General features: G+C 38.0%; 1 protein-coding gene across 4 annotated transcripts in view; it reads right to left on the reverse strand.

Moving 5' to 3' along the window:
- The window catches only part of Xrcc4 (X-ray repair cross complementing 4), a 258828-nt gene that overhangs the window by 55191 nt on the left and 177919 nt on the right, over window positions 1-25718 (reverse strand). For all 4 annotated transcript variants that reach the window (XM_036207307.1, XM_036207308.1, XM_036207306.1 and 1 more), the window contains one exon: window positions 24334-24481. In XM_036207307.1, coding sequence (XP_036063200.1) covers window positions 24334-24481 — 148 coding nt within the window. The remainder of the gene's footprint in view (window positions 1-24333; window positions 24482-25718) is intronic.

The raw sequence follows: 25718 nt of genomic DNA on the forward strand, positions 1-25718 counted from the left end.
TACATATACTCACATAATACAATTAGTGACTTAATCTAAAAAAGAAAACTAAAGAGTGAATATGCCCTCTGGAGAAAACAGCTGCCATTTGCCATTTTATGTGGCAACAATGTGCTAATTTCAAGAGATGTCAGAAATCTCTTCTTTGTAAGTTAAAATGTCAATGCCAACTTTTAAAGAAAACACAAGGAAAGAAGGCCAAATGCAGATGTGACTGAATTCTGCTAACAGTCTGCCACTTTGCAACTGCAGAGCTAGAGTGAAGCAAAGGCAAGCTCACAAAAGAAAGGCTCTGTGTGTTAGGCCAAGGGGTTTGAACTTTCTTGAAACCCACAGGACTCATTAAGAGACCAGGAACTAACATTCCAGACAACATGCTCAGGCTGCAGTGCTGGAAGGCTGGAAAGGAGTTGCATAAGACGGGCTTCCACAAAGCAGTGATGTTCAGGGAAACCCCAATCTGGAAGAAGCTAAACACGATACAGGCTAGTTTTCAACACAAGGTAAACGTGAAGGCTGGTCTCCTACCTTGCTAGATGTTTGGATATCTACCTTAGTATTTTGATGTTTTCTGCCTTATGTATCTATTTATTTATTTTGAGCCAGGGTTTTACTATATAGCCCAGGGTGGTTTCAAACTTGTGATTACAGAGGTGCACCTTGGAGCCAAGCCAGAGATATCTTTTTAAAGTGATGATAAATCATGTAATGCATAAGGTGCCTGGATGATTCTTCACAAATACAAAAACTCAGGCAGTGCAGGTTGTTTTAGAGGTACTAAACTAACCTCTGAGAAGTATAAACAAAGATCATGGTGACAGTCAATGGAATGCTGAGTAAGGCCCCCAATCCCTGCTTCATTAGGGCAATTTTCTATGCAATTTACAATGAATCAAAAGATCGACATATGACAATGGCTTGAATGATGTTTCTCTTCCAAATTCATGTTGAAAATCTCCATTTGGGTGCAGGAAGACGTGGAGCCTTATAAGGAAGGACGCACATCTAGAGGCCTGCTTTTATGAACAGATGGGTGTCTTATGGAAAGGCAGGGCGGAACTCCTTTAGGTCTCTTTTCACTGTTGCATCTCTTCCATCCCAGGATACAGCACTGATCTCTTTTCCAGGTGTCTCAGGGTTACTATTGCTGTGTTGATACAGCAGGACCAGAACAACTTGGGCACAAAAGGGCCTTATGAGTCCATATCCCTGTTCATTATCAAAGGAAGTCAAGGCAGGAGCCCTGAGGCAGGAGCTGATACAGAAGCCATGGGTGGGTGTTGCTTACTGGCTTGTTCCTCATTGGCTTGCTCGTCCTGCTTGCTTCCTTCCTTCCTTTCTTCCTTCCTCCTTCCTTCCTTCCTTCCTTCCTTCCTTCCTTCCTTCCTTCCTTCCTTCCTTCCTTCCTTTCTTTGTTTATAAATGCTTATTTTTATTTAAGGAAGGTTGATTATAAATGCAATCTCCCTGTAAAGAAGAAAATGGGATAAAAATACAATAGGATGAAAGGACAGATCACCGAATCCACTTCCAAAGAGTAACATCTTGTCCGAAACACTTTACATTGCCACGGATTCTAGTCCACTGACAGAAATCCAAAGTTAATCTTGTTACACCGTATGCACATTTCCACTCTTGTCTAGGGCATCATACCTATACAGCTCATTTCAAAATGTAATATACAATTAAAAATACAAATTAATAGTCATCTATAATAGTCAAACTTATAGTCACAGTGATTAGGTCCTCTCGATATGCAGAGATATATCCCAGATAGACAGGCAATCCCCAAACACCCCAAAGACCTGCAGAACATGGCATTTAAAACGTTCTCAAGAACTTAGACTTTTCTGGACAGTGAGACACATCTGCTCCTGACAGCACCAATTACTTCAAGGAAGATGATGAGCATCAAAGACACGCCATATGGAGTTTCCTTTCTTTGTGGCAAAAGTTAGCCACTGGGCAAAAAAGTGCTCCTGCCTCAACTGGTAGACAGGATGCTGTATAAACTGGACATACAGGACCCACAGGAAGGCCACCAGTGAACCCTGAAAGGCAAGATGGTCCTTCAGGTTCCTGTGTTGCAGAAGAAACTGCCAGACTGAAGTTCTAAGATTTATTAGAGTCTTCTCAGCTTTAGCTAATTCATTTTGGAATAGCTCAGGAGAGATTTAAAGAAACTTTGCTTTGATTCCTTGATTGTTTGTATCAAAGCCCTATTTTTAACAGTCTAGGTAGGCTCAAGAAAGCCATTAAGTGACCTGGTATGGAGTGAGGCTAGATCTTAAGATAGTAGATCATTAGTTATGTGGTAACTACACATAATGGTTGTCCTTCCAGCATTCCTAGAGAGGAATGTAAGGGTTTTTTCAGAAGGTCTTTCAAGCACTATCTTCCGAAATACATGCTTATGCCTTTTCATCCAGCTGTATACTAGGAGAGCACTGGAATAGCACATGCTGGGAATGAAGTCTTTAAAGTCCTATGCTGTTTGAAGAACAACAACAAAGACATCATTATGTTGTGATGCTTCAGTATAGCTAGAGACTCAGACATTGAAAGAGAAATTTCTACTTCTCTTTAGTAGACGGGTACTAGACAACTACTAAGCCCACAAATTGAGCAAATATGTACTCCAGAATTAGTTCAAGGCTTGTAGCCATAAGTTTTCTCTGGTCCTGCCCGGCCCTGTGGTCCCTCAGCTGCTTATAAAATAATCATTCAGAGGCTTAAAATTAATTACCAATTGCATAGCCTGAGTCAAGTTTATTGCTAGCTTATAACTTAGCCCATTTCTATTGATATATAGATTGCCATGTTGCCATGGCTTTGTTGGTCTGCTGGCATCTTGCTGCTCCATTAGGTGGCAGCTGGCTTCTCTCCTTCCTTTCCTTTCTGCTCTCTGTATATCTGCTTGGATTTCCCAGCTGCCTCTAAGTTGCCTTGTCATAGGCCAGTGAAGCTTTGTTTGTCAGTCAATCAGAGCAACACATATTCACAGCATGCAGAAAGACATCCCACAGCACTTCCCCTTTTCTGTCTAATCAAGGAGGAAGGTTTAATCTTAACATCATCCTGCTTTCTTGTAGAACCGAGGACCATTATCCAAGGGATGGAACCACCCACAATGGGCTGAGCCCTCCTACATAAATCCCTGGTTCAGGATTGCCTACAGCAGAATTTTATGGAGGCATTTTCTCAAATGAGGTTCCCACTTTACTGATGACTCCAGATTGTATTATGTTGATACAACACTAACTAGCATACCAGGGGATAATGTAGCAAGAAAGCCCTCACTGGACACTGACTCTTAGACTGTACCTTGATCATGGACTTTATAGATAGAGAACTGTGAGAAATAAACATCTATAACATATAACGTACCCACTACATTGCATTTTGGTGTAAGCCATGAATGGGCTAAAACAGATATTTTCACATATGTAGGAAGGGAACAGAAAGTACTATCTCACTCTGGTCACACCTCACAAATGCTATGACTAAAAAATCAGTCACTTTACAAGTTCCCTGGACCATCTGCACTGTGGTTAAACTGCATATTTAGAGGGAACAAAGACAACAGCTTTCCTTTGGATAACTACATTTTCTTTTAAGCGCCAGACAACAGTAAATCAAATAGAAAGTGAAGTCATTAGGTGGGGCGAGGTGATGTCAAACCTCTGAGTGTTTTTTTCTCTTAACCTTTCAGTTAGAAGCCTGATTCTATTTGCCCAGCTGGCACAAGACAAGATTATAAAAGAGCATTTCTTAAATAGGTCTGTGAATAATAAAATCAATTCCTACTGCCTGCTTTTTAAAAAAGCTAAAAATGTTGCGTTTTTCTTTTTAAGTAAAATGCTAATTTTTAATAAGATAATTGAAAATATTTATTTGTTGTAAAGTTTCTATACCATGCAATTGTATTTATTTAAGAGTAGAGAAAATTGTTAATTATCACATATGGAGATAAGTTTCATAATTGTACATTTATAATAGCACAGCTAAGCAATCCTTTATTCCAACTCTACTCTGCTTCAAGTCAATATTCCCTCAAGGACAATGGTAACAAACTTTAGCCAAGGCTATCTAATGCTTTTTGGTTTTAAGAGGACATAGGAACATGAAGGTGATAAAAATATACTTTAATTAGATAAGTCCCTGCATTTAACCAGTCAGTTATATGAAATAACATCTAACACCAAAGTGGCCTGAAATAACAAAGATAGAACTTCTTAATTATTCTTCACTCATCAGATATGGCCTGGAGCATGGGGTAACTCTAGTCTCTGCTGTCCTCATTTCTTAAATTGAATGAGCAGAGGCCAACACTCACTAAGGCAAGTTTTCTGGCTTTAACCTTACAGGTACCACTTTTAATCAAAACCTTTTGTCAAGAATGGCTCTACTAGCCTCATTCAGCTACAGCTATAAAGTGCAAATTAACCATGTTCACAGACGGCAGAGCGAGGTCTGCTTATTGTTGGTGACAAGAGCTAATAACTATCACAATTGCCCATATAATGGACTGATTTTATCTCATGTATCTTTGTTTTCTCTATTTGACTAGACTATGGAGTCAGATACCATGGCTAAAGTTTCTCCCAACAATTTTGTTTTTGATTCACTCAATGTCCACAAAGACCTTAATTTAAGATCCGATTTTAGTCAAGTCAGCTAGGTATGGTAGCTTGCCTCTGACACCAGTTCTTGGGAGCCTGAGGCAAAAGGACTGTTGGAAAGTTTGAGGCCAGCATAGGATATAGAGAGATTGGAAGTCAATATAAACAAACAAGCAAGCAAACAAATAAAATCTGCTTAGGAATTTTCTCTTCAAACTCCATCTAACTGTCTGTTACTCTACATTTAAATCTAGTACTGAGATGACATGAAAGTTGCCAGAGACAGATAATAAAGTAGCCCAAGCACATCGAGGAACCAGAAAGGAAGCACACAGGTATTACATCTAGTATATTTCACAATAGACATCCAAGCTCTGGCTAATTTCATTATTCTACCGATGTTATCACCCATTAAAAGATGAAGCATGGAGCTTTGGCACCACAGTTATTCATTCCCTGCTTTTCTTGTATTGTTGTTTAAAGTTCAACTTTGTAATCACTCGTGTTGTTGAAGAGGGGAACAGTCAGCCATGCCGCCTGTTCCCACTCACTTTAAGGACTATTTGGTATGAATCGCAAATGCTTAGGGCTACTAAACCTTTTGCTTCAGATCTCTTTTCTCCCAGAAGAATACATTAACATCTCCGTTTTCATGATTGGTAAGTCTCAGTTGTCTTTCTAACTTAATGTAATTAAACCATCAAATTTTTGTTCTTTGATAGTTGATAGCTAATCTTGGTTTTCAACCTGTGAAATAACTAAAACCGAAGCACCAGGACACATTATGAGGAATTTTTTGAGTGGATAATTTAAGGTGGGAAGATCCACCCTAAATCTGAGCACTAACTCTTAGTGGTTGCCCAAGAAATGGAAGGAGTCTTTCGTTTTTGCCTGTTTGCCCTTACTCTCACTGGCAAGTTCATCTACCCCACTGCTGAGCCATTCCTTCTCTGGTATTAAATCCTACCTCTCTGTGATTCTGATGTAGAGTGAAAACTATCTCACCTCTCATCCTCAAGGACTCAGCTTCAGACAGAGGCTGCTGAGACATCCAGCTTTGCACTTTGAACAAACACTGATTATTGGCCTTTCCATAATTGGACTAGCTGGACCACCACCTGTAAACCACTTCAATAAATCATTTTTTAATATATAGATATACACTTTATTAGTTCTGTCCCTTAGAGGACCTTGACTAATACAACAGATGTATATTTCTATGCAATAAAGCATATCATTCATCCAAACAGGAAAACCCTTGATTTCCCTTCTTCCCCATCGTGACTCCTGGGAGCAAGCAAGACCTGACAAATTCCTGCTGAAATAGTCTAGGATCTAGGAACTCCTCAAACTCCAACCAGCAGAGATGACACACGACTTTTACTGGACTATTGGATAGACTATTTGTTGTCTTCATTCCCAACTTTCTGCCGACGCCTTGATAATTTGAGTGAAGTGAATCTAAAGACAATTTCTAAGTGTTTGGCAGAGGAAGTTTCAAGAAATCATAATATCCAGGTTATGGCATGGTTTACTGCACACTTCTTTTAGTCAGATCTACAGTGTCTTACACTTTTATTTCACTTGTTGCTGCAAGACAACACCTGCCAAAGGCAATTTAAGGAAGGGTAGGTTGACTTTAGCTGACGGTATGGTTGGAGTGGGGAAGGTGTGGCAACAGAGAAGTGAGGTGGCTGGTTACATCATGTCTGTAGTCAGGAGACCGGGACAGATGAGTGCTGGTATTCAGCTCATCTTCTCCTTTGTGTATCCAGCTCAGCAACCTGGCCCACGGAAAGTTGCCATTCAAACTCTGGGTGAGTGTTCTCACTTCACTTAAACCTTTCTGGAAACACACTGACATGTACAACCAGAGTATGTTTCCATGGTGATTCTAAAACCAGCTGATAATGAAGATAAGCCACTATATCACATGACAGAAATCAAATTTGCAGTTTGGTACAGAAAGTAGTATGAGCTTAGCATTGTAGTCAAGCTGGGCATAGAAAAAACAGATATAATTGTCAAAGTGATTAGTGTTATTAAAGAGAAACCTGGAGATGTATACTGGGACAATAAGATCCTCCCACTCATCAAAAAAGGCATCAGCTTTTAAAAGTGAAAATTCGGAAATAAGTGAAATACTGAAAGAAGAGTGACTGAGCTTAGACTGTCCCCAAACACGTTCCCTGTTTGAAAACAAACACCTGGATGACGTGTTTTGTTTTGACGGTTCAGTAAGCTCAACAGCTGTGTACGAGGAGGCCAGACATCTTAAATTGGAAATATAACTTGGCTCTGTTGTTGGTATGGTGCCCATTTCGCAGGCACTGAAAATGAAAGATGAAGTCATAAAGGCTTGATCCACAGTGGTAGAAACTGCTGAGGACAGGCAGCATTTTCTGGGTCAAATCTCCTTCTCACAAGGCTCTGAGAGGCCATGGTGTGAATCTGAGAAGCTTCATTATAAGTTCTTTTTTTTTTTTTTTTGAGCGAGACTTAATTACATTTTATTATGTATGCCTTTTAAACATTGTATTTTTTTGTTATTTATTAGATTTGTGTTTTAATTTTGCACATCAGCCATGGGTTCCCCTGTCCTCCCCCCTCCCATCACCGCCCCCACCTTCCCCCCAGCCCCTCCTCTCCATTCCCATCTCCTCCAGGGCCAAGACTCCCCTGGGGATTCATTTAAACCTGGTGGATTCAGTACAGGCAGGTCCAGTCCCCTCCTTCCAGGCTGAGCAAAGTGTCCCTGTGTAAGCACAAGGTTCCAAACAGCCAGCTCATGCACTAAGGACAGGTCTGGGTCCCACTGCCTGGGTGCCTCCCAAACAGTTCAAGCTATTCCGTTGTCTCACTTATCCAGAGGGCCTGATCCAGCTGGGGGCTCCATAGCCTTTGGTTCATAATTCATGTGCTTCCATTTGTTTAGCTATTTGTCCCTGTGCTTTTTCCAATCTTGGTCTCAACAATTCATGCTCTTACACTCCCTGCTCTTTCTCGACAATTGGACTCCTGGAGCTCCACCTGGGGCCTGGCCAAGGATCTCTGCATCCACTTACATCAGTTATTGGATGAGAGTTCCAGCTCGATTGGTAGGGTGTTTAGCCATCTGATCACCAGACTAGGTCAAGGTCAGATCAGGCTTTCTCTCGACCATTGCTAGCAGTCTATAGAGGATATATCATTGTGGATTTCTGGGGACCTCTCGAGCACTCTGCCTATTCCTGTTCTCATGTGGTCATCATTTATCATGGTCTGTCATTCCTTGTTCTCCCTTTCTGTTCTTGATCCAGCTGGGATCTCCTGCTCCCCTAAGCTTTCTTTCCCTCAAACCCTGCCCTTCATTATTCCCACTGTCGTCCAGGTTTTTCATGTAGATCTCATTTATTTCTCTGTCATTGGGTGATCCCTGTGTCTTTCCTAGGGTCCCGTTTTCTAGGTAGCCTCCCTGGAGTTGTGTAGCAGTCTAGTCATCTTTGTTTTACATCTAGTATCCTACTATGAGTGACAAGACAAAGCGACAGCCTACAGAATGGGAAAAGGTCTTCATCAACCCCACATCTGACAGAGGGCTGATATCCAGAATATATAAAGAACTCAAGAAATTAGACATCAAAATGCCCAACAGCCCAATTAAGAAATGGGCTGTAGAACTAAACAGAGAATTCTCAGCAGAGGAAGTTCAAATGGCTGAAAGACATTTAAGGAATTGCTCAATATCCCTAATTATCTGGGAAGTGCAAATCAAAATGATTCTCAGATACCACCTTACACCTGTCAGAATGGCTTAGATCAAAAACACAGAAGACAGCTTATGCTGGAGAGGATGTGGAGCAAGGGGAACTCTCCTCCACTGCTGGTGGGAATGCAAGCTTGTACAGCCACTTTGGGAATCAATATGGTGCTTCCTTAGAAAACTGGGAATCCATCTCCCCCAAGATCCAGCTGTACACTCTTGGGCATATACCCAAGGAATGCTCAATCATACCACAAGGGCATTTGCTCAGCTATGTTCATATCAGCATTGTTTGTAATAGCCAGAACCTGGAAACAACCTAGATGGCTTTCAACTGAAGAATAGATAAAGAAAATATGGTACATATACACAATGGAGTACTACTCAGCACAGAAAAACAATGACATCATGAGGTTTGCAGGCAAATGGATGGATCTAGAAAAAATCATCCTGAGTGAGGTAACCCAGACTCAAGGAAAAACATGGTATGTACTCACTCATAGTAGGATGCTTCATTATAAGTTCTAATAGAGAAGCCGGACAATGAGATCTGACATACCTGCCTAGGAAAGCTGCAGGCATGGAGTGAATCTGGCTTAAGAGAGCTAGAGTGATGGGACAACCAAAGCTCAATAAGACACAGATGATGCCAATCATAACCCTAGGTGCTAGACACAGAGCTTCAACATTTGGTGTTTGCCTTGCTGTAATTCTTGCTTATTTTTCCTTGCTATATTCTTATCCTTACCATTAGGAATAAGAATGCCTAATCTGTGTCCTTGTATGGTAGAAGTATATGACTTTCCAGGGGCTCATTGTTACAAGACTTCCTATTGCAGTACATATGCTGCCATAGTGAGCACTTTTAGGTGGATTTCTAAATGGAGAAAGATAATTTTGCTTTGGGAAAGATTATGTCTATCAAATTACTTTCAAAAGCAGGTGATGCTTCATCCATCTTGGGTTGTAGGGAGACAATAATGTTAAGTATCTCTCAGTTTCTGTTTATTCATAATCAAATTCACATTTATATTCCTTCTACTTAAGTTTTTCTTGGATTCCTACTACAGCATCTTTTCATCAATGCCAATCAGTAGTTTTTCTCCAGCTAACGCATTACATAGAGATATAGGTACTGGTGTTCAAATGATAGAAACATATATACAATAAGACCTTTTACTTGAAACTCAGATGGAGGAGCACAGATCCTTATTAAATTTATTTCATAATATATCCAAATCTGACAGTGCTTTTCAATGTGAACTTATGCGTTAACTTGAGAGGTATAAGTAGGGCTTGTTCCCACTGGGAGTTACGAACATAAAAAATATATTTTAAAATACACTTGGAAGCTCTATTGAAGTATATTATCTTCAGGTTTCATTAAAATAGAAATTAAATCACATTTACTTATAAGACTAATTTCCTGATAATTTCATAGGTATGCTTTCAAAGGTCACAAGACTATAGTTAATACAGCATACAATTTAAAATAAATGAATATTTTGTCCTTCTTGGACACTTAAAATGCTAAAAAATCCTCCTGGCAAACTTTATTTTAAATAATAATTTCTGATACTATTGGCAAATACATAATAATACATATGACCAATCTTACTTTTGGAGTTGCAAGCACAATTAATAAATCATCACTGAAGTGACCTGCCCATAGTCAGTGTGCTCGGGAACAAGGCCAGCAGGTCATTAATCAAAACATGCACCAGGGAAAGTGAGAGCCACAGTCTCAACAGCTAGGTAAACATACGGAAAGCTAATAAAAACTACCTTGTTTTAAAACTACCACAGTGTTTACTTTTGCAAGTAACATAAACATTATGATAAAATAAAGTTGTATAATAAAACTAGTTTGTTTTGATGACCTAATAAAATATATAGCAATTCGATTCTAGGTTCCTAATTTGACAATAACAAAGTTTAAAATTCAGATATGCCAAACTGTAAGAATTAGCTATTTCTGTATGACATTCTCTATATAGATAAATATATATACGCAAATATTTCAAATAGTTGAGTTTCAACTTCAAAAAGCCATACATTATTAACAACTGTAGGAATCAAATAAAAATACAGAAGTAGGTGGAACATTTGGAATATGCAATTTCCCCTCTCTCTCTTCATATATAATGTATATGTATGCCTATGTAGAGCAAATTTTATCAAATTTTTAAATAAGGCTTTCAAAACATGTTGCCTTCATTCATTAGTAAAGAGAAGGAAATATTTGCTGAGTTAACAGAAAAGAGGCATAAACAATTCTCATTTCCGCAGGAAATATATGAAAAGGAATTATTCCAAGTCTAAACATTTCATAATTACTCTTGCCTTTCCAGGAAAAGATACTCATGATTTAGCCAACAGACCTAGGAAGACAGTGTTTTAAAAAACAAAGTCCAGCACAATCTTAGTTATGCTAGGACTGTCTATCCTCAGCTGTCCTAAAGACACATAGCTGTTATTAACCCATCTCTGAACTCACAGGGCTTACAATTATGTCTCCATTGTGTTAATACAGTGGTTTGTAGCAAGAAATTGAACTTCACTGAAGTTCAACTTTATTCAGTTATTTTACAAATATGTATAAAAATGTAGCCCCAATTAACAGAGTTGCAATGAAAATTAAATACATTAAAGATGTTCAATTAAGATGTTAACATAGTAGTACTTGGCATACAGGGATCAATCCAAAATTAATATGGTAGTACAACTGCTATAGACTATTCCTTTACATTGCGTGAAGATGTGTCACTGCGACTGCTTTAATAAAAAGCTAATTAGCCAATAGCTATACAGGAGGTATAGGTGGGACTGCTAGACAGAGAGAGTTCTGGGAGAAAGGAAGGGGATGTTGCCAGTCAGTTACAGAAGAAACACATTGGACAGTGCAGAGTAAACCTAACTGAGTCACGTAAAAGAACACGGATTAAAAAAAAATACGCGTTCATTTAAGTTATAGGAACTAGTTAGGAACAAGCATAAGCTAAGCCCAAGCTTTCGTAATTAATAAGAGGTCTCTGTGTGGTTACTTGGGAGCTGAGAGACAGGAAGGAAGGCAGGCACAGAAAAAAACAGGATGGGCAGTAGTGGGTCAAGGTAATTAATAAGTCTCCATGTCATTTTTTGTGAGCTGGCATCACCCCAAATCCATCTACATGTAACAGTAGCTAAAAATACAGTCCTTGGAATAGGATGAATCTATCCTAAAACATAAAGCCAGAAAATTACTTAGTTTAAGAGCAAATAATCTAGTTTATCTAGAGTTGAGTTTTCTGAATGTGTAAAGATAAATAATATAACACACATATGAATCATTTATCTATTCATATCTATATGTGGTTTAGTACTATGCTTAAGATATGAAAATATTAGAAATGATTAAATTTAATAACTCAGCAGCATTTACAGAAATTGAAATTTAGGTGGCAAGCTGGAGAAACAAGATTAATATTTAGGATATTAGGAGCACTAAAGCAATAGGAAACAAATATCACTTACTGAAAGCTGAAGTTATGAAGAGGTAAAGATAAATGATAAAACTCTAAACAGGATCTGAGACTTGAAATATGGGGAAAGTGATTCAGGAAGATCAAAGTCAGCCTGGATAACACACGGAGACACTGTCACACACACACACAGGCATGCACACGCACACACCCATGCACACATGCATGCACAAGTATGCATACATACAAATGAGCTTGTTAATGGTTAAACAGAAAAGTTTCAATAATGGGGTAATATCTGTCTATTAAAATGATTTGGCTGTAACCAAAATGAGAAGATTATGAAAAGCACAAAGGATATGCTACTCCTTAAGTCAAAATAGTTAAGAGTCTTTGAAGGAATCTTGACAAAGACATGACTAACAGGTTTATTTCTCTGATGTTCTAGTAATTTTACTTTTGGGACCCTCCCTAAGAAAATAACCAAATTTTAAAAATTACACTACATATTATATTAACATAAACACAATTCTTTTTCCAAAAATGCAAAAAGACACAGATTCCAATGGAAGATTGGTTAAAGAAATGTTAAAAAATTTACGGAGAGGAATGTGAAATTCCACTGAATAAACTATTAAGGTGAAAATTTTACACGTATTTGTATTTAAGAATAGGTTGTATCATTCATGCTGTGTGCCTAGTTTTGTAAACTAAATGCTGATGAAGGAGAGCAAGATGATACAGAGCTACTACAGAGTTAGCACTGCTCATCTTCATGTGGAAGAGACTGTGAGCTACTCAGTTCCATCCTTGCTGCCTCTATTTTCTGATTATTTTGGAATGACCATTTACCCCTTCTACAATTAGAAAACAAATAAAATGAAGCTCACTTCACTAAAAACAAATGAATTAATAGTAACTTCTCTCTTGTATTTTTAGCAACCAGACCCTTAATTTTTAAAAAAAAAATATGCCTAACCCTGATGGCTCTGTGGGTGAAGAGCTTGCTATATAAGTGTCCTGACCTGAGTGGAGATCCCCAGAACACACGTATTTTCAGATGTGGAAGCATGTGTCTGTAATCCAAGGGTGCCTACAGAGATATGGAAAACAGACACAGAAGCATGTCCAGAAGCTTGCAGACCAGTTAGCCTGGCACACAGTGGGGAACAAGAGACCCTAAGACTCTCAGGTCCCTGGTAAGACACAATTTCAGGCTTATTTCAGAGTGTACCCTTTTACCATTCACTATGTACCCGAACTACAACAGCTTCCACACGTCTTTAATGGAACACTTAAGTGAGGGTAACTCAGAACACAGCTCAAACTCCTCTGGTACAGTTTGAGAAGCAACATCTGTGAAGTTTTAATAATTTTTTTATTATTTTGGAAAACATGTTTGAACTTTTTTAGAAGACATCTACCACACAGAAAACTAAATCATTCCCATGAAATTCTGCTTGAAATACAGGAACCTAGACATATTTTATTTGTAGCCTGTAGAAACAAAAACAGTCTCTAGAAGTTTCTAAAGGCTATGGAAGAATTTGTTTATACTTTGGCTTTGTGCTTTAATGGATTTGTCCTGCAACTCCAAATGAGGTGGTGCTGAATATTTTCACATGTGTCCTATCACTCAGAAAATGACCTTATTACTCCCAGCAAAGGCCATCAATGTGGTGTCAAACAACCTCCTAAGCAGGATTGTACAGAGAATGTAACGAGATCCCACAGACACACTAGAGTCTTCTCTTATAATTCATTTTAATGCCTAACATTATAATTATGTTTGAAATTTCTTCATATTATAAAATCACTGACATTAAAAAAAAAAAGAGTCCATATCCCAAATCAGTACTAAAGAGAATTCTATTCCTTGAGTTGTTACTATGTTCTGTATGTCTCCATTTTGGAGAGTGTAATGGAGATGAATTATTTATAATGCTGAGCTTAAGAACATTTGGAAACTCACATCAAATAAATTATTTACTGTGGAGTTTCTCAGAAAATTTAATGTGTAAATATCTAAGTTATGGAGACCAGAGTAGAAGGGGATAATGGTGATGATTCACTTCACTTTCCAACATAATTTGGAGGTAGAACTCTTGCTGGAGCCTAGCCTTTCACTCCTGTCTCTAAAATGAATGGTGTCATATGAGTGTGTCATCACCAAACTACAGTCAATGCTTCTATTTCTTCCCTGTATTTCACATGGAGGCACTTGGTTCATATCTACTAGGCTTCCCTTGGCCAGAGGAGACTCTTAGTTACATTGTTGGCAAAGGCTTGTGGAATGTACATGTTTGCACGTTTGATGTCCCACCTTGGTTGCCAGTAATGCTAGTCTGGCAACAACTTGATGTGGATCTACTCTTAGAGTCCTTTCCATTTTTTTCTCAGAACAACTATTTTAAGAGAAAACAGTTTTCATTTACAAGTTTTTATGAATAAATGACCCAGCCTTTGTTAATATGTAATCCCAATCTCTTTAGATAAAACAGCTTAGTGAGGGAGTGAGAAGCAGAAATATTAAAGGAGAAAAGCAGAATTTCTACATGGTAAAAGGGGATAAACATCTGAAAGGCATTAATTATACCTGTGGTGATAGTTAACCTGTGTCCCCCCCAATAAAGTTTATCTGAGGATCAGAGGAAAAAGCCAGCCACTATATTAAACATAGAGGTCAGGCAGTGGTAGCACACACCTTTATTCCTATCACTCAGATCTGTCTGGATTTCTGTGAGTTCAAGGCCACACTGGGAACAGAGTCAGCTGTGGTAGCACACGCCTTAAATTCCAACACTAGTTAGACCATAAAGGTCTGGAGGTCTGTACAGAAAGTTAGGAAGTGACAGAGCTGGGTAGGAAGAGGAAGTGATGTAGCTGGGCAGAGAAAGGAAATGAGATGGCAGAACAGAAAGGCATATGGGCATGGGTATACAGGAAGTAGCTCACTTTTGGCTGAGGATCTCCAAGTGGTGAGAACGTGACTGGCTTTTTCCTGATCTTTCGGTTTTAACCTCAAAATCTGGCTCCAGGGCTTTTTTTTTTTTTTAATTTATTAATAAGACCATTTAGCAATTCGTGTTACATATACCATTTACAATATTATTTTCTGGTTTTATTATTTGGCTGAGAATCCTAATAAGACAGGGTAATTGCCCCAGTTTAGCCAAATAATGAACATATTCATCAGTTTCTTTAAAAAGTCTAGGTAAGACTAGCCAGAATTGACTTCAGGACACACCAACAGTGTGCTATGAATAGACTTCTACTTACTTCTATGAACAGTTATACACACACACACACACACACACACACACACACACACACACATTAGCTTTTGTACGATTTTGGAAGACATAAAAATTTCTTTATTTAAAAAGATTTGTGTGGAAAAATTCTTTCTTAGATATTTTGCTATATAATATAGTAAGGCTTCATTAAGATTTTAAGATGAGCAGCTAGAGTGATGGTTCAGTGGTTAAGAGTACTTGTTGCTCTTACAGAGGATTTATTTGGTTCCCAGACCCCATGGTAGCTCATCACCATCTGACCCTCCAGTTCTAGGGGCTCTAATACCCTCTTTTTTGACTTTCATAGGCACTAGGCACATATGTGTAGTAAACATGCATTCAGAAATGTAGCCAAAACACTCCAAAATAAGTGACTTTTAAAGAATTAAAAGTAAAAACAACAACAAAAAACAAAAATAAAAAACTTGAAAAATGGACACCAAGTAAAGCTAGAATACAATGTTATTTCATTTAGTTATTTTTCCAGCAAAAATTTCATAGAAAGAAATTTTATAGTGCTCTTGTTTGCTCTCAGTATTGCTCACGATGACATTTTTGAAGTCTATAAATTTGGCAGTATTTTCACAACGTCTGTAGACTCTGCCGCTTGCTCCCTTTGATGAACACACAGGAGTGAGAAGGCCAGCCAGTCTACCACCACAGATTTACGCGGTGCAGTGCAGTAGAGAGCAAGGGATGCACAGCACATGGTAACCCTGAACAGTAACTGAGCACTGAGGCTGACGGACAGTGAAGCACAACCACATGTCTGCATTAGTCACACTAAGTTGTCAATAAATATTTATCAATATACACCAGACTGGAGGATTTCAGAATAATACTATGTATTAGTATGTATGATGTACTAGAAGCAGTACATCACTAGCAATCTAAAAATATACCTACGTAAAGGCATTTATATTCATTAGAAAGAAGCAAAATGACAGTTTAATTTAGCAACTCTGGACTGCTAATTCATGCTAAATTAAGCTTTTATTCTTATAAGCATCTAGTAACCTTCAGTATGTTTTCAATTTTTTACTTTGTGTTTTAAAAAATGAAAGCTGCATCATTGTGAATTTAAGATCATAACACAAGAAGCTTAAAACAAAACAGAGAAAAGTACAATAACTTGAGACATATTTAAATCATAGATCTCAATGATGTAAAAGTGGCCCATATATCAGAATTTTCTGTCCAATCTGATAGTTTGATAAGATTTTTAAAAGATTTTTTAATTAAAATATTTTCACATAGTTTGATCCCCTTCTTTTCCCTCCCTCAACTCTAAAGATCCTCTTAACTTCCCTTATTCATCAAACTTCATTCTCTCTTTCTCAAACAACAAAAACTCAACAAACAAAAATGATAATCAAAACAAACAAGTTAAATAAAATCTAATGAGACAAAAATTACAAAAACAAGACAAAGAGTAAAAAATAAAAAAGGAGTCAGTCTGTTTTGCGTTGTCCAAATTCTCCTGGGCATGGGGCCTGCCCTGGTTTTCCCTTTTCCAGATGGTGTCAATTGCAAATAGCTTCTTAGCCAGGGTGCTTTATGCCAACTTCCCTGCCTCAGGGCTTAGATTTTGTCTGTTTTTAACCTGTGCAGGTCTTGTGAATGTGTCACAGTTTCTCTGAGTTCATATGTGTATCACTCCGGTTATTTCTGTAAGACACTGTTTCCTTGGAGTTATCTATCACATCAGGATCTTACAATCTTCTTGAAAGCCTGCTCTTCTGTATAGAGCCTCGAGGGGAAGGGTTTGATAAAGATATCCATTTAGAGCTCAGTGCTCTGAAGTCTCCCACTCTGCATTTTGTCAGCTTTGGATTTCTGTGTTACCCACCATCTGCTCCAAGAAGAGCATTCTCTGGTGAGGCTGAGTGGTGCTCTCATCTCTTGGTGTAGCAATGGCCATTGGGACCATTTTGTTGCTATGTTCATTTAGTGGAATAACAGTAACAGGTTTTTCACCAGGGTCCATGATCCATCTAGTCTCAGGTTCTAGGCCATTTTAGTAGTGTCAGGTATGAGTTCCATTTCATGGAATGGGCCTTACACCAAATATTTTAAAATGGTCAGCTACTTCCATGACATTTATGTCTCTCCTGTACCAGTATATCTTGTATATAGGTAGGTCACTGCTGTTCATCATTGGGATTATAGCTGGGAGATATTGATGATTAATTTTCTCCTCTGGTAGCAAAGCAAAGTGCCTTCCAAAAGCATGAAGGGTAAGTTAATTGGTCAACAGTTTGGATTTTCCATGTTGGATGGCATAACCAAGTTATGTCTTCAGAAATAGGGATTTGCCATCCATTTATGAAGAAAGAGTAAAGGGGTGAAGCTGGACTAGAAAGAAATCAGAAAGGGACCACATGGAAAAATTAAGGGGTCCCTGGATCTGTACCAAGAGGTCCAAGTTCCTAGGAAATGAAAGTGGTGTGGGAGGAGGGGCACCTTCTGGGAGGATGCAGGACTAGGAGTTAAGTCAAGAGACTGGAAGCCAGGACAGAAAGGAACAGAAAAGTTCCCTCCCAGAGTCTCAGCCTACTATGAGTCCTTGGTACAGTGTGGTTCTATGGCTTCTCCCAGTCACAAAGGAATGGAGATGAGATAGAAGAAAGGCCTGAAATGGGGAAGACCTAGGGGCCTTGGCATGCACCATGATGTTAGGTACCAAGGATCTGGAGGTAGGATGGAAGGAATAATTTGATGCGCCTTAAAATGAGTTACAAAGCAGTGTCAACAGGCAGAAAACACTGAAGGGAGATTTACTCTATAATATTGGGGATACTCTTATATTGGAGGAAAGGTAGAGTTCCTAACAAGGGTACATGCTCACCGTGGTCTACCCTCAGAGTAGCACCCACCAGCATCTAACACTATCAGCCTTGTTCTATATCACATGTACACCTCTGAGCATGTCTTTCCAGCTTAAACCATGACTGAACACTTATTTCTACCCCACCTCACTGTTCTACTCCTCCTATCCCTTCAGGTTATAGATCACATGATGGATTCTTCAAGCTGAATACTCTGAGTGCTTCTGATACATCCTGAAGGTCTTCAAATCTAGGTTCATTATCTAATTGCATCCTGTCATACAAACTAAGTTATATGACATGAAGGAAGGTGAATACTTTGCATAACAATGTATGGCAAGTCATAGAAAAACAAAAACAAAAACAAAAACGCTCACTGTGCATTTCCTTAGTCAATGTACAGTTAGACGGCCATCATATAGTAAATGCCAGCTACTGAGGCTGAGGCCATCATGGGAGACACAGAGGAAATCATCTTGTAAGCAATTGAATCAAATACTTAAAATTCCACACGGGTTAAAACTAATGTTCTATTTCTGTCTTTCCCCGTCTTTGAGACAGTGTGACATTTAGGCCAGACAGGCTCACTATGCAGCCAACCAAGAGGATGTCCTTGAATTTCTGATTCTCTTGCTTCTAACTCCAAAGGGTTTGATTATAAGGGTATATCACCATACCAAAGTGCTGAGGATTGAACCCAGAGCTTTGGACATGCTAGATAAGCACTGGACAAAAACAGAACTATATTCCACTCTAAGAGATATTTCTACTGACCATCCTTAAAAATAAACCAAAAGAAACATTTTATATATTTTAGTAAACTTTACAAAAAAGATTACACCTCCCTTAGAACAATAAACTGAAGCAGACCATCATAAAAACAATTACATAAAAACAGTGACCCATTAATGTTGTATTTACAATGAAATGCTTTATAACATAAACAGTTCATTTGCTTGGGAAGATAAGGTTGATGGTAATAACCTAACTCATGTATACAGTGTTAAGGAGAACTGGTTAGGAAAAACTGTTTAAGATGCAGTTAACATATGGAAGTTTTGATTTTTTTTTTAAAAGGGTAGTCTGTAGTAGGAAGGTTTCTCCAGTCCTGCCAGGCACGTGCAGTTCTGTGGCCCACTCATAAAGTAATCACCCAGAAGCTTACATTAATTATTACTGCTGTATGGCCATTAGCTCAGGCTTATTAATGACTATCTCTTATACTTAAATTAACTTATAATTCTTATTTATGTGTAGCCATGTGGCTTGCTAACTTTTCTCATTTCTGCCTGGTCATCTTGCTTCCTCTGTGTCTGGCTGGCAGCACTGACTCAGCCCTTCCTCTTTCTAGCATTTTCCTCATCTGCTCGCCCCGCCTATACTTCCTGCCTGGGTACTGGCCAATCAGCATTTTATTTATCAACCAATCAGAGCAGCAGACATTTACAGCACACAGAATGACATTCCACAGCACTTTCCCTTTTTTCTCTAATCAAAAAGGAAGATTTTAACTTTAACACAGTAAAATTACATATAGCAAAATAGTTATTAAGCAAGAATTATAGTTATAATATCTAGTCTATTTGTATTTGGCAAAATTAAAGAAGATATCCTATCTATCCTATATTTGTGAGTCTAAGGTTTCATACCTACCTTATTTATTATAACCAAGGAAAACCATAATTATATCTACCTAGTCTTCAACTACATCAAAGACCCCAGAAGGATATAATATTACCTAAGTAAACAGGAAGAGCATTGTAAGCAACTTCCAAAAATCTAGAATGACAGAGACATCTGCATGCTTGGACAGTTACCCAAAGTTCTTCTGCATTGTTGGGGCACTGATCTTTAGCCCACAGGCCTAAAGTCTCTCAGTCACTTTTCTCTGTGTCCTGTAGAATGTCTGTTAATTTCTTCTGCAAAGCAGGAACCCGAAGGACCATTTTGCCTTGCAAAGTTCAGAAGTCATCTTCCTATGGACTATATGTCCAGTCGATACAACATTTTGTCAAGCAGTCCAGGCAAGAACAGTTTCTTGCCCAAATGACTATTTTTGTCAAGAGGAAGATAAACTTCATATGGAGTGTCTTTGGTGCCCATCATCTTCCTTGAAGTAATTGGTGCTGCAAGGAGCAGACGTGTCTCATTGTCTAGAAAAGTCTAAGTTTCAAAACATTTTAAATGCCATATTCTGTGGGTCTTTGAAGTGTTTGAAGATTATCTACCTAACTGAATTATACCTATGTATACCTAGAAAACTTAACATGACTGTAAGTTTGACTATCATAGAAGACTAATTATTAATCTGTATTTCTTAATTATTCATTACAATTTAATGAGCTGCACAAACATAATACCTTAAACAAGAGTAGAAGTATACATACAGTATAACAAAATTAACTTTAAATTTGTATCAATAAACTAAAATCTATACCATTGTAAAACATTTTAAACAAGTTGCTCTTTAAAAGTAGGTTCAGTACAGGTAGGTCCAGTCCCCTCCTTCCAGGCTGAGCAAAGTGTCCTCGCAAAAGCCCCAGGTTCCAAACAGCCAGCTCATGCACTAAGGATAGGTCTGGGTCCCACTGCCTGGGTGCCTCCCAAACAGTTCAAGCTATTCAATTGTCTCACTTATCCAGAGGGCCTGGAAGGGGCTCGGGGGAAGGTGGGGGCAGGAGGGGGGGAGGACAGGGGAACCCATGGCTGATATAAAATCACAAATATAATAATAATAAAAAAACTTGCTGTTTGAAAAAAAAAAGTAGGTTTAACAATCCACCCTTTTATCCTATCGTATCTATATCCTATATTTTATATCATATTCCCTTTTCTACTTTTAGAAAAATATTGACTATGACTAATAACAATTTGTAACCTACAACCTAAACAAAGACAAACATCCATAATCTATTTTTTGGAAATGTCAGCGTAGTTTTCTAGGCTACTTCCTGCTGATAAAGGGCACTGTATTCTCAGGGGATCCTGAGAAAATTACGAATTATGGTCAAGTCCTGACTGGAATAGTCTGTGAGGTTATTCTCCGAGCTAGTTGCCTTGAAGTTGTTCTGGATGTTTGATGATCTGAATTCTTGCCACGTTGGCTGCCAATTGTAGATGAATTTCTAAATGGTCTTATTAAATAAAAAGCAGGGAGCCAATATAGGGGTGAAAGCCATAGAGAGATCACGGGAAACAGGGAAAGCCACCAGCTAACCTTACCTCACCAACTCTGCAGCTTCCAAATGCAAGTTACTTCCTGTCTACCTACATCTATATGCCTTGCTGTTCTGCCATCTGATTTGTTCTCTGTCCAGCTATATAACTTCCTTTTCTTACACAGCTCTGTCACTTTCTGTCTGTCTGTACAAACCTTTAGACCTTCATGGTTAACTAGTTTTGGAATTAAGGTGTGTGTCAGTCACCAAGCTTGGCTCTGTTTCCAGTGTGTCCTTGAACACACAGAGATCCTGCCTGCTAAGTGATAGGATTAAGGGCATGTGCTACCACCACTGCCTGACTTCTTTGTTTACTTATAATGGCTGGCCTTTTTCCTCTGATCTCCAGGCAAGTTTTATTTATTAAAGCACAAATAAAATATCACAACATTTCAGCACAAATAAAATATCACCACAGTAATCATCAATATTTAGTCATGTCTTCTTTACCGGCCACACCTGCCCCTTAGTCACATCTTATCCCACTTTTTTTCTTGTTATTGTTGCTTTTTGTTTCATTTCCTGCTAAAAATGTATTTTTGTTTTTTAGAAGCTTCTTTTTCTAGAGGAATAATTGGAAATGAAGAACAAGTATTTAAATTTTGTAAGTGTTCTAAAATTTCAGCTTTATATATTCAAAATGAAAAAGACTTTCTAAAGTACAAAAAAGTAAAGCAAAATTTATACATTAGTATCTTACTTCAGTTGGATGATGAAAGAGGAATCTTAAAGCAGGGTGTCAGAGACTCAACCTCTGATTGACATGTGCTCAACTAAACTGCTTTTAGTCCTCAGAATTGTTATATATGCTTTTTAGTTCTGCATCGGGATAGCCTTGACAGATGGTCCTACAAAGATTGGCATACAACTCACAACAGATAGTATGGTTTATGACAACTTTTAAAATGCTGAAAATATATGGGAAAACTGTCACAATCATTTCAAAGAATAAAGGAACAGTATAATGTGGAATTTTTAGAAATAAAAGCATATTACATGTATTTAAAAGTTTTATAAAAATAGTAATGACTCAGAGCAAAAATTCTTTCACCTATCTACCAACATATATCACAAGCCTGTTTTAGCAACAATGTGTTCATAGGGAATGTTCGTAATCTTGAAATTTTAAACTTAGTTAACAAATGCACTGGAAAGATGTAAATACTATTCTACCACATAATCCAACACATTTCCTTCTTACAGCCTGAGATTTTCATTAGATAAAACAACCAGACCAAAAGTAGTAAGAGATATTGGTTAATTATTTCTGTTTTTGACTTTCTTGGATCTTAATATTTCCTATCATGCCTGACACATAACTGATACCAATGAATTACATTTTGCTGATTGGCTAAATCGGGGGTGGGGGGTAATTCTCCTAGTTTTTCTGGATTGCTAGTAATTTATTCTTGGCAATAATTATCTATATAAATATATTGGTAAACCTAATATAACTTAGTAATAACTCTTCCACACTCTGTAAAAGAGTAATATGCTTTGAATAATACAAGCTCTTTCAGCTGGTTAAGAGCTGAGGAAGAAACTCAGATGAGGAACAGGAAAGAGCAGGAGTTGAGTGCACACTGTTTCCTACATATGTTGTCTGGACACACATCTATATGCAATGGACAAAGAGATCAGATCAACTTCAGAAAGAAATAATGAGTATCCCAATTAATCCCATTTTTATCCATATGTTTTTGTTTTGTTTTGGGGGCAGGATCTCACTCTATAGGTAATTGGCCTTGAACTAACTATTAGAGGAAGGCTGGCTTTGAACTTGCACAATCCACCATCACCAGCCATAAGTGTGCCAGGATTATAGACTAGGAGAGCAGTTACATACATAAGCAATACTTATTTATGCTAGAAACTTTAAAAAAATCCTGCTGTCATCTTGACAGACTCCTGAGACATGACTTATGCCTCCGTTTGTATCTTCATTGTTTATAGAATTCGAAAAAGTTTTGGTATCAGGATCATTTTACACTTTTTAACTTTTTGAGCATCTCAAGAGTGTTAGATCCACATTTTTGTTAATGTGGACTATAGATGACATCTTGAAAATTAACACTAAAATATTCATTAATTATTTCAAGATTACACCAATCTTGCTGACAACGTGAATAACATACACTTTCGAACTTTTTTTTTTTAAGTTTTGAGACTGTAATATAATTACAGCATTTCTCCCTTCATCTCCTCCCTCTAACCCATCCACGCACCCTTCCCACTCTCCTTCAAATTCATGGCCCTTTTCCACTAACTGGAATAGCACACTCTTTATGAAACCTCAGTATCTTTTCCAAACAAACAGGGATCAGCTTGTTACAGCATTGTTCTGTACATCTGTAAATCTGTTTGTTTGCTGGCTTGATGGAAAGCAGTTCAATTTTCATTTGCTTCTGCATTTTATCAACTATGACATATTATTTTAATGAGGATGTAAAGAAAACCCAGCTTCACACAGGTGAGGACTTCAAGAAGTGAGGAACATATGGAGCCCCAAGGAAGGGCCGTCAGAGCCCCAGGTGTTCTCTTCCCAGATTCTGCAGAGATCTAACAAACAACACCATCTGCTAAATCAACCACAACTTATAAGAAAAGAAATCCTCAATACACACACACACACACACACACACACACACACACGTCACACATTCATTTAAAACTGAAGTAATAATACTATATAAATATTCATTGTTTTGTTATAATGAAATTTTTTTACTTTAAATTCAGTACAATTATATTAGAATATAAATTCCTGTTTGAAACCAAGAGTAAAAATAAAGCACATAATTCCAAAGTTTGATATAAATAAACAGATGACTAGAAAGAGGGATTTTATCAGAGGGGGAAAAAAAGAGCATAAACTGACAAAGGAGCTAATTTGAATGTGATCTGGGTGTCCTTTAAACAATAAATTAGATTGAAATGCTTTACTGAACACAAGCTTGCATGCTATTTCTATCAAACTGTGAAAAGTACAAAGAAAATTGTGTATATTTTTGGCATTTCCACCTTAAATATTAAAAGGAATTAACCAAACACCAGAGAAAATATATTTTCTGAGTCACTTTCTGTGATCTCACAGCATACCGTTGGAGCTCTAATGTTCTGGGATGTCCTTTCTGAGGATGCAGTCCGCGTCAGGCAGGACACTCACCTTTCCTTCTCCTGCAGCTGCGGCTCAGGCGGAATCATTTTAGGTTCTGTCCCAAGATTCTTCAGCATTTGATGTCTCCTCTTCCTACTTGGCGCAATATCAGTGACATCGGGACTTGAAAATAAGGAATCATCTTTACAAAGAGTGGCTAAAATAAAATAAAATGCAATGCTGTCAGATTATGCATGTAATTTATATTAAGTATTAAATTGCTTCCTCAACAACTACAGTGAAAAATCTAACAAAATTACTTCCTCAAACTGTTATGCACACTTGCTGGTGTGAAGCAGGCAGATGGTGTGCAGTGGTTCACTACCAATTTGAGAATTGTCAACAGAGTCTACTGAATAATCTGGTTAACAATCTCTGTCCATCTGAGGCAAACATGACTTCAACAGAGCATAAGAAATGTACTAGAGGGATGGCATGAAGCAACTTAGAACAGTGGTAATGTGAGGGTGGGAATTTGTTAGTTACAGAAAATTACAAGCTTAAGAATCAAAGGACCTTAGTGAAAGAGGAATTTAAAGAGGCTAAAGTCTGAAAGCCTCAAGGTGATCTGTACTTGTGAGGCACAGGCAATAGTGGAAACACACTTGGTTTATGTTCCTGTATTTTCTATTAATCTCCTTCCAAAAAGCTTAAGGGCACTAACAATACCTGCTTGTTAACCAATACACAAATTGTTCTACCAAGTTCCATGTTTCTATAAAAATGGGAGTGTTTGTGGGATTACAACAATGATATAAAAAAGATTTGAGTTTTAATGTGTCCTCATGGTATATATACATGTCCTTGAGTCTCATTTAATCTTATCAGACAGAAAAGTTGTGTTTCACAATGAAAGTGGAAGCTTGGACGCTATACAGACACTGAAATGAGAAGATGTAGACAGCTGAAAATACTGTGAAGGCCCAGTTCCTCTACCATAAACAGCAGCAGATTCAGTGAAGACAAGGGGTCAATAGAAGGTTTTCAAAAGGTAACTTTCTCTTAAGGTGAACATGGTGCCGAAGAAGGTGTGAAAACATCTCACCTGAATCCTTAATTGGATTTTTAAATGTCTGTTTTTTTTTGAGACAGGGTCTCACAATGTAGCCATAGCTAGCCTTGAACTTGCTATGTAGAACCAGTCCCGCCTCAAATGCACAGAGATCTGTCTGCCTCTGCAGTCCTAGGATTGAAGTTACACACCACTATACTTGGCTCAAGAGTCAATTTGAATAAAGTATGGGAAAGCAATGCATTCAAAGCCCATCGCTTCCAGTTTAAAGAAGGTGTGATGCAGAGTCAGTTGATTATGATGATGGGCTCAAGTGTTGCTTGAGATCTAATGTGATTATGATGATGGGCTCAAGTGTTGCTTGAGATCTAATGTGATTATG

Source organism: Onychomys torridus, chromosome 15 (assembly GCF_903995425.1).
Source record: "Onychomys torridus chromosome 15, mOncTor1.1, whole genome shotgun sequence".
NCBI lineage: Eukaryota > Metazoa > Chordata > Mammalia > Rodentia > Cricetidae > Onychomys > Onychomys torridus.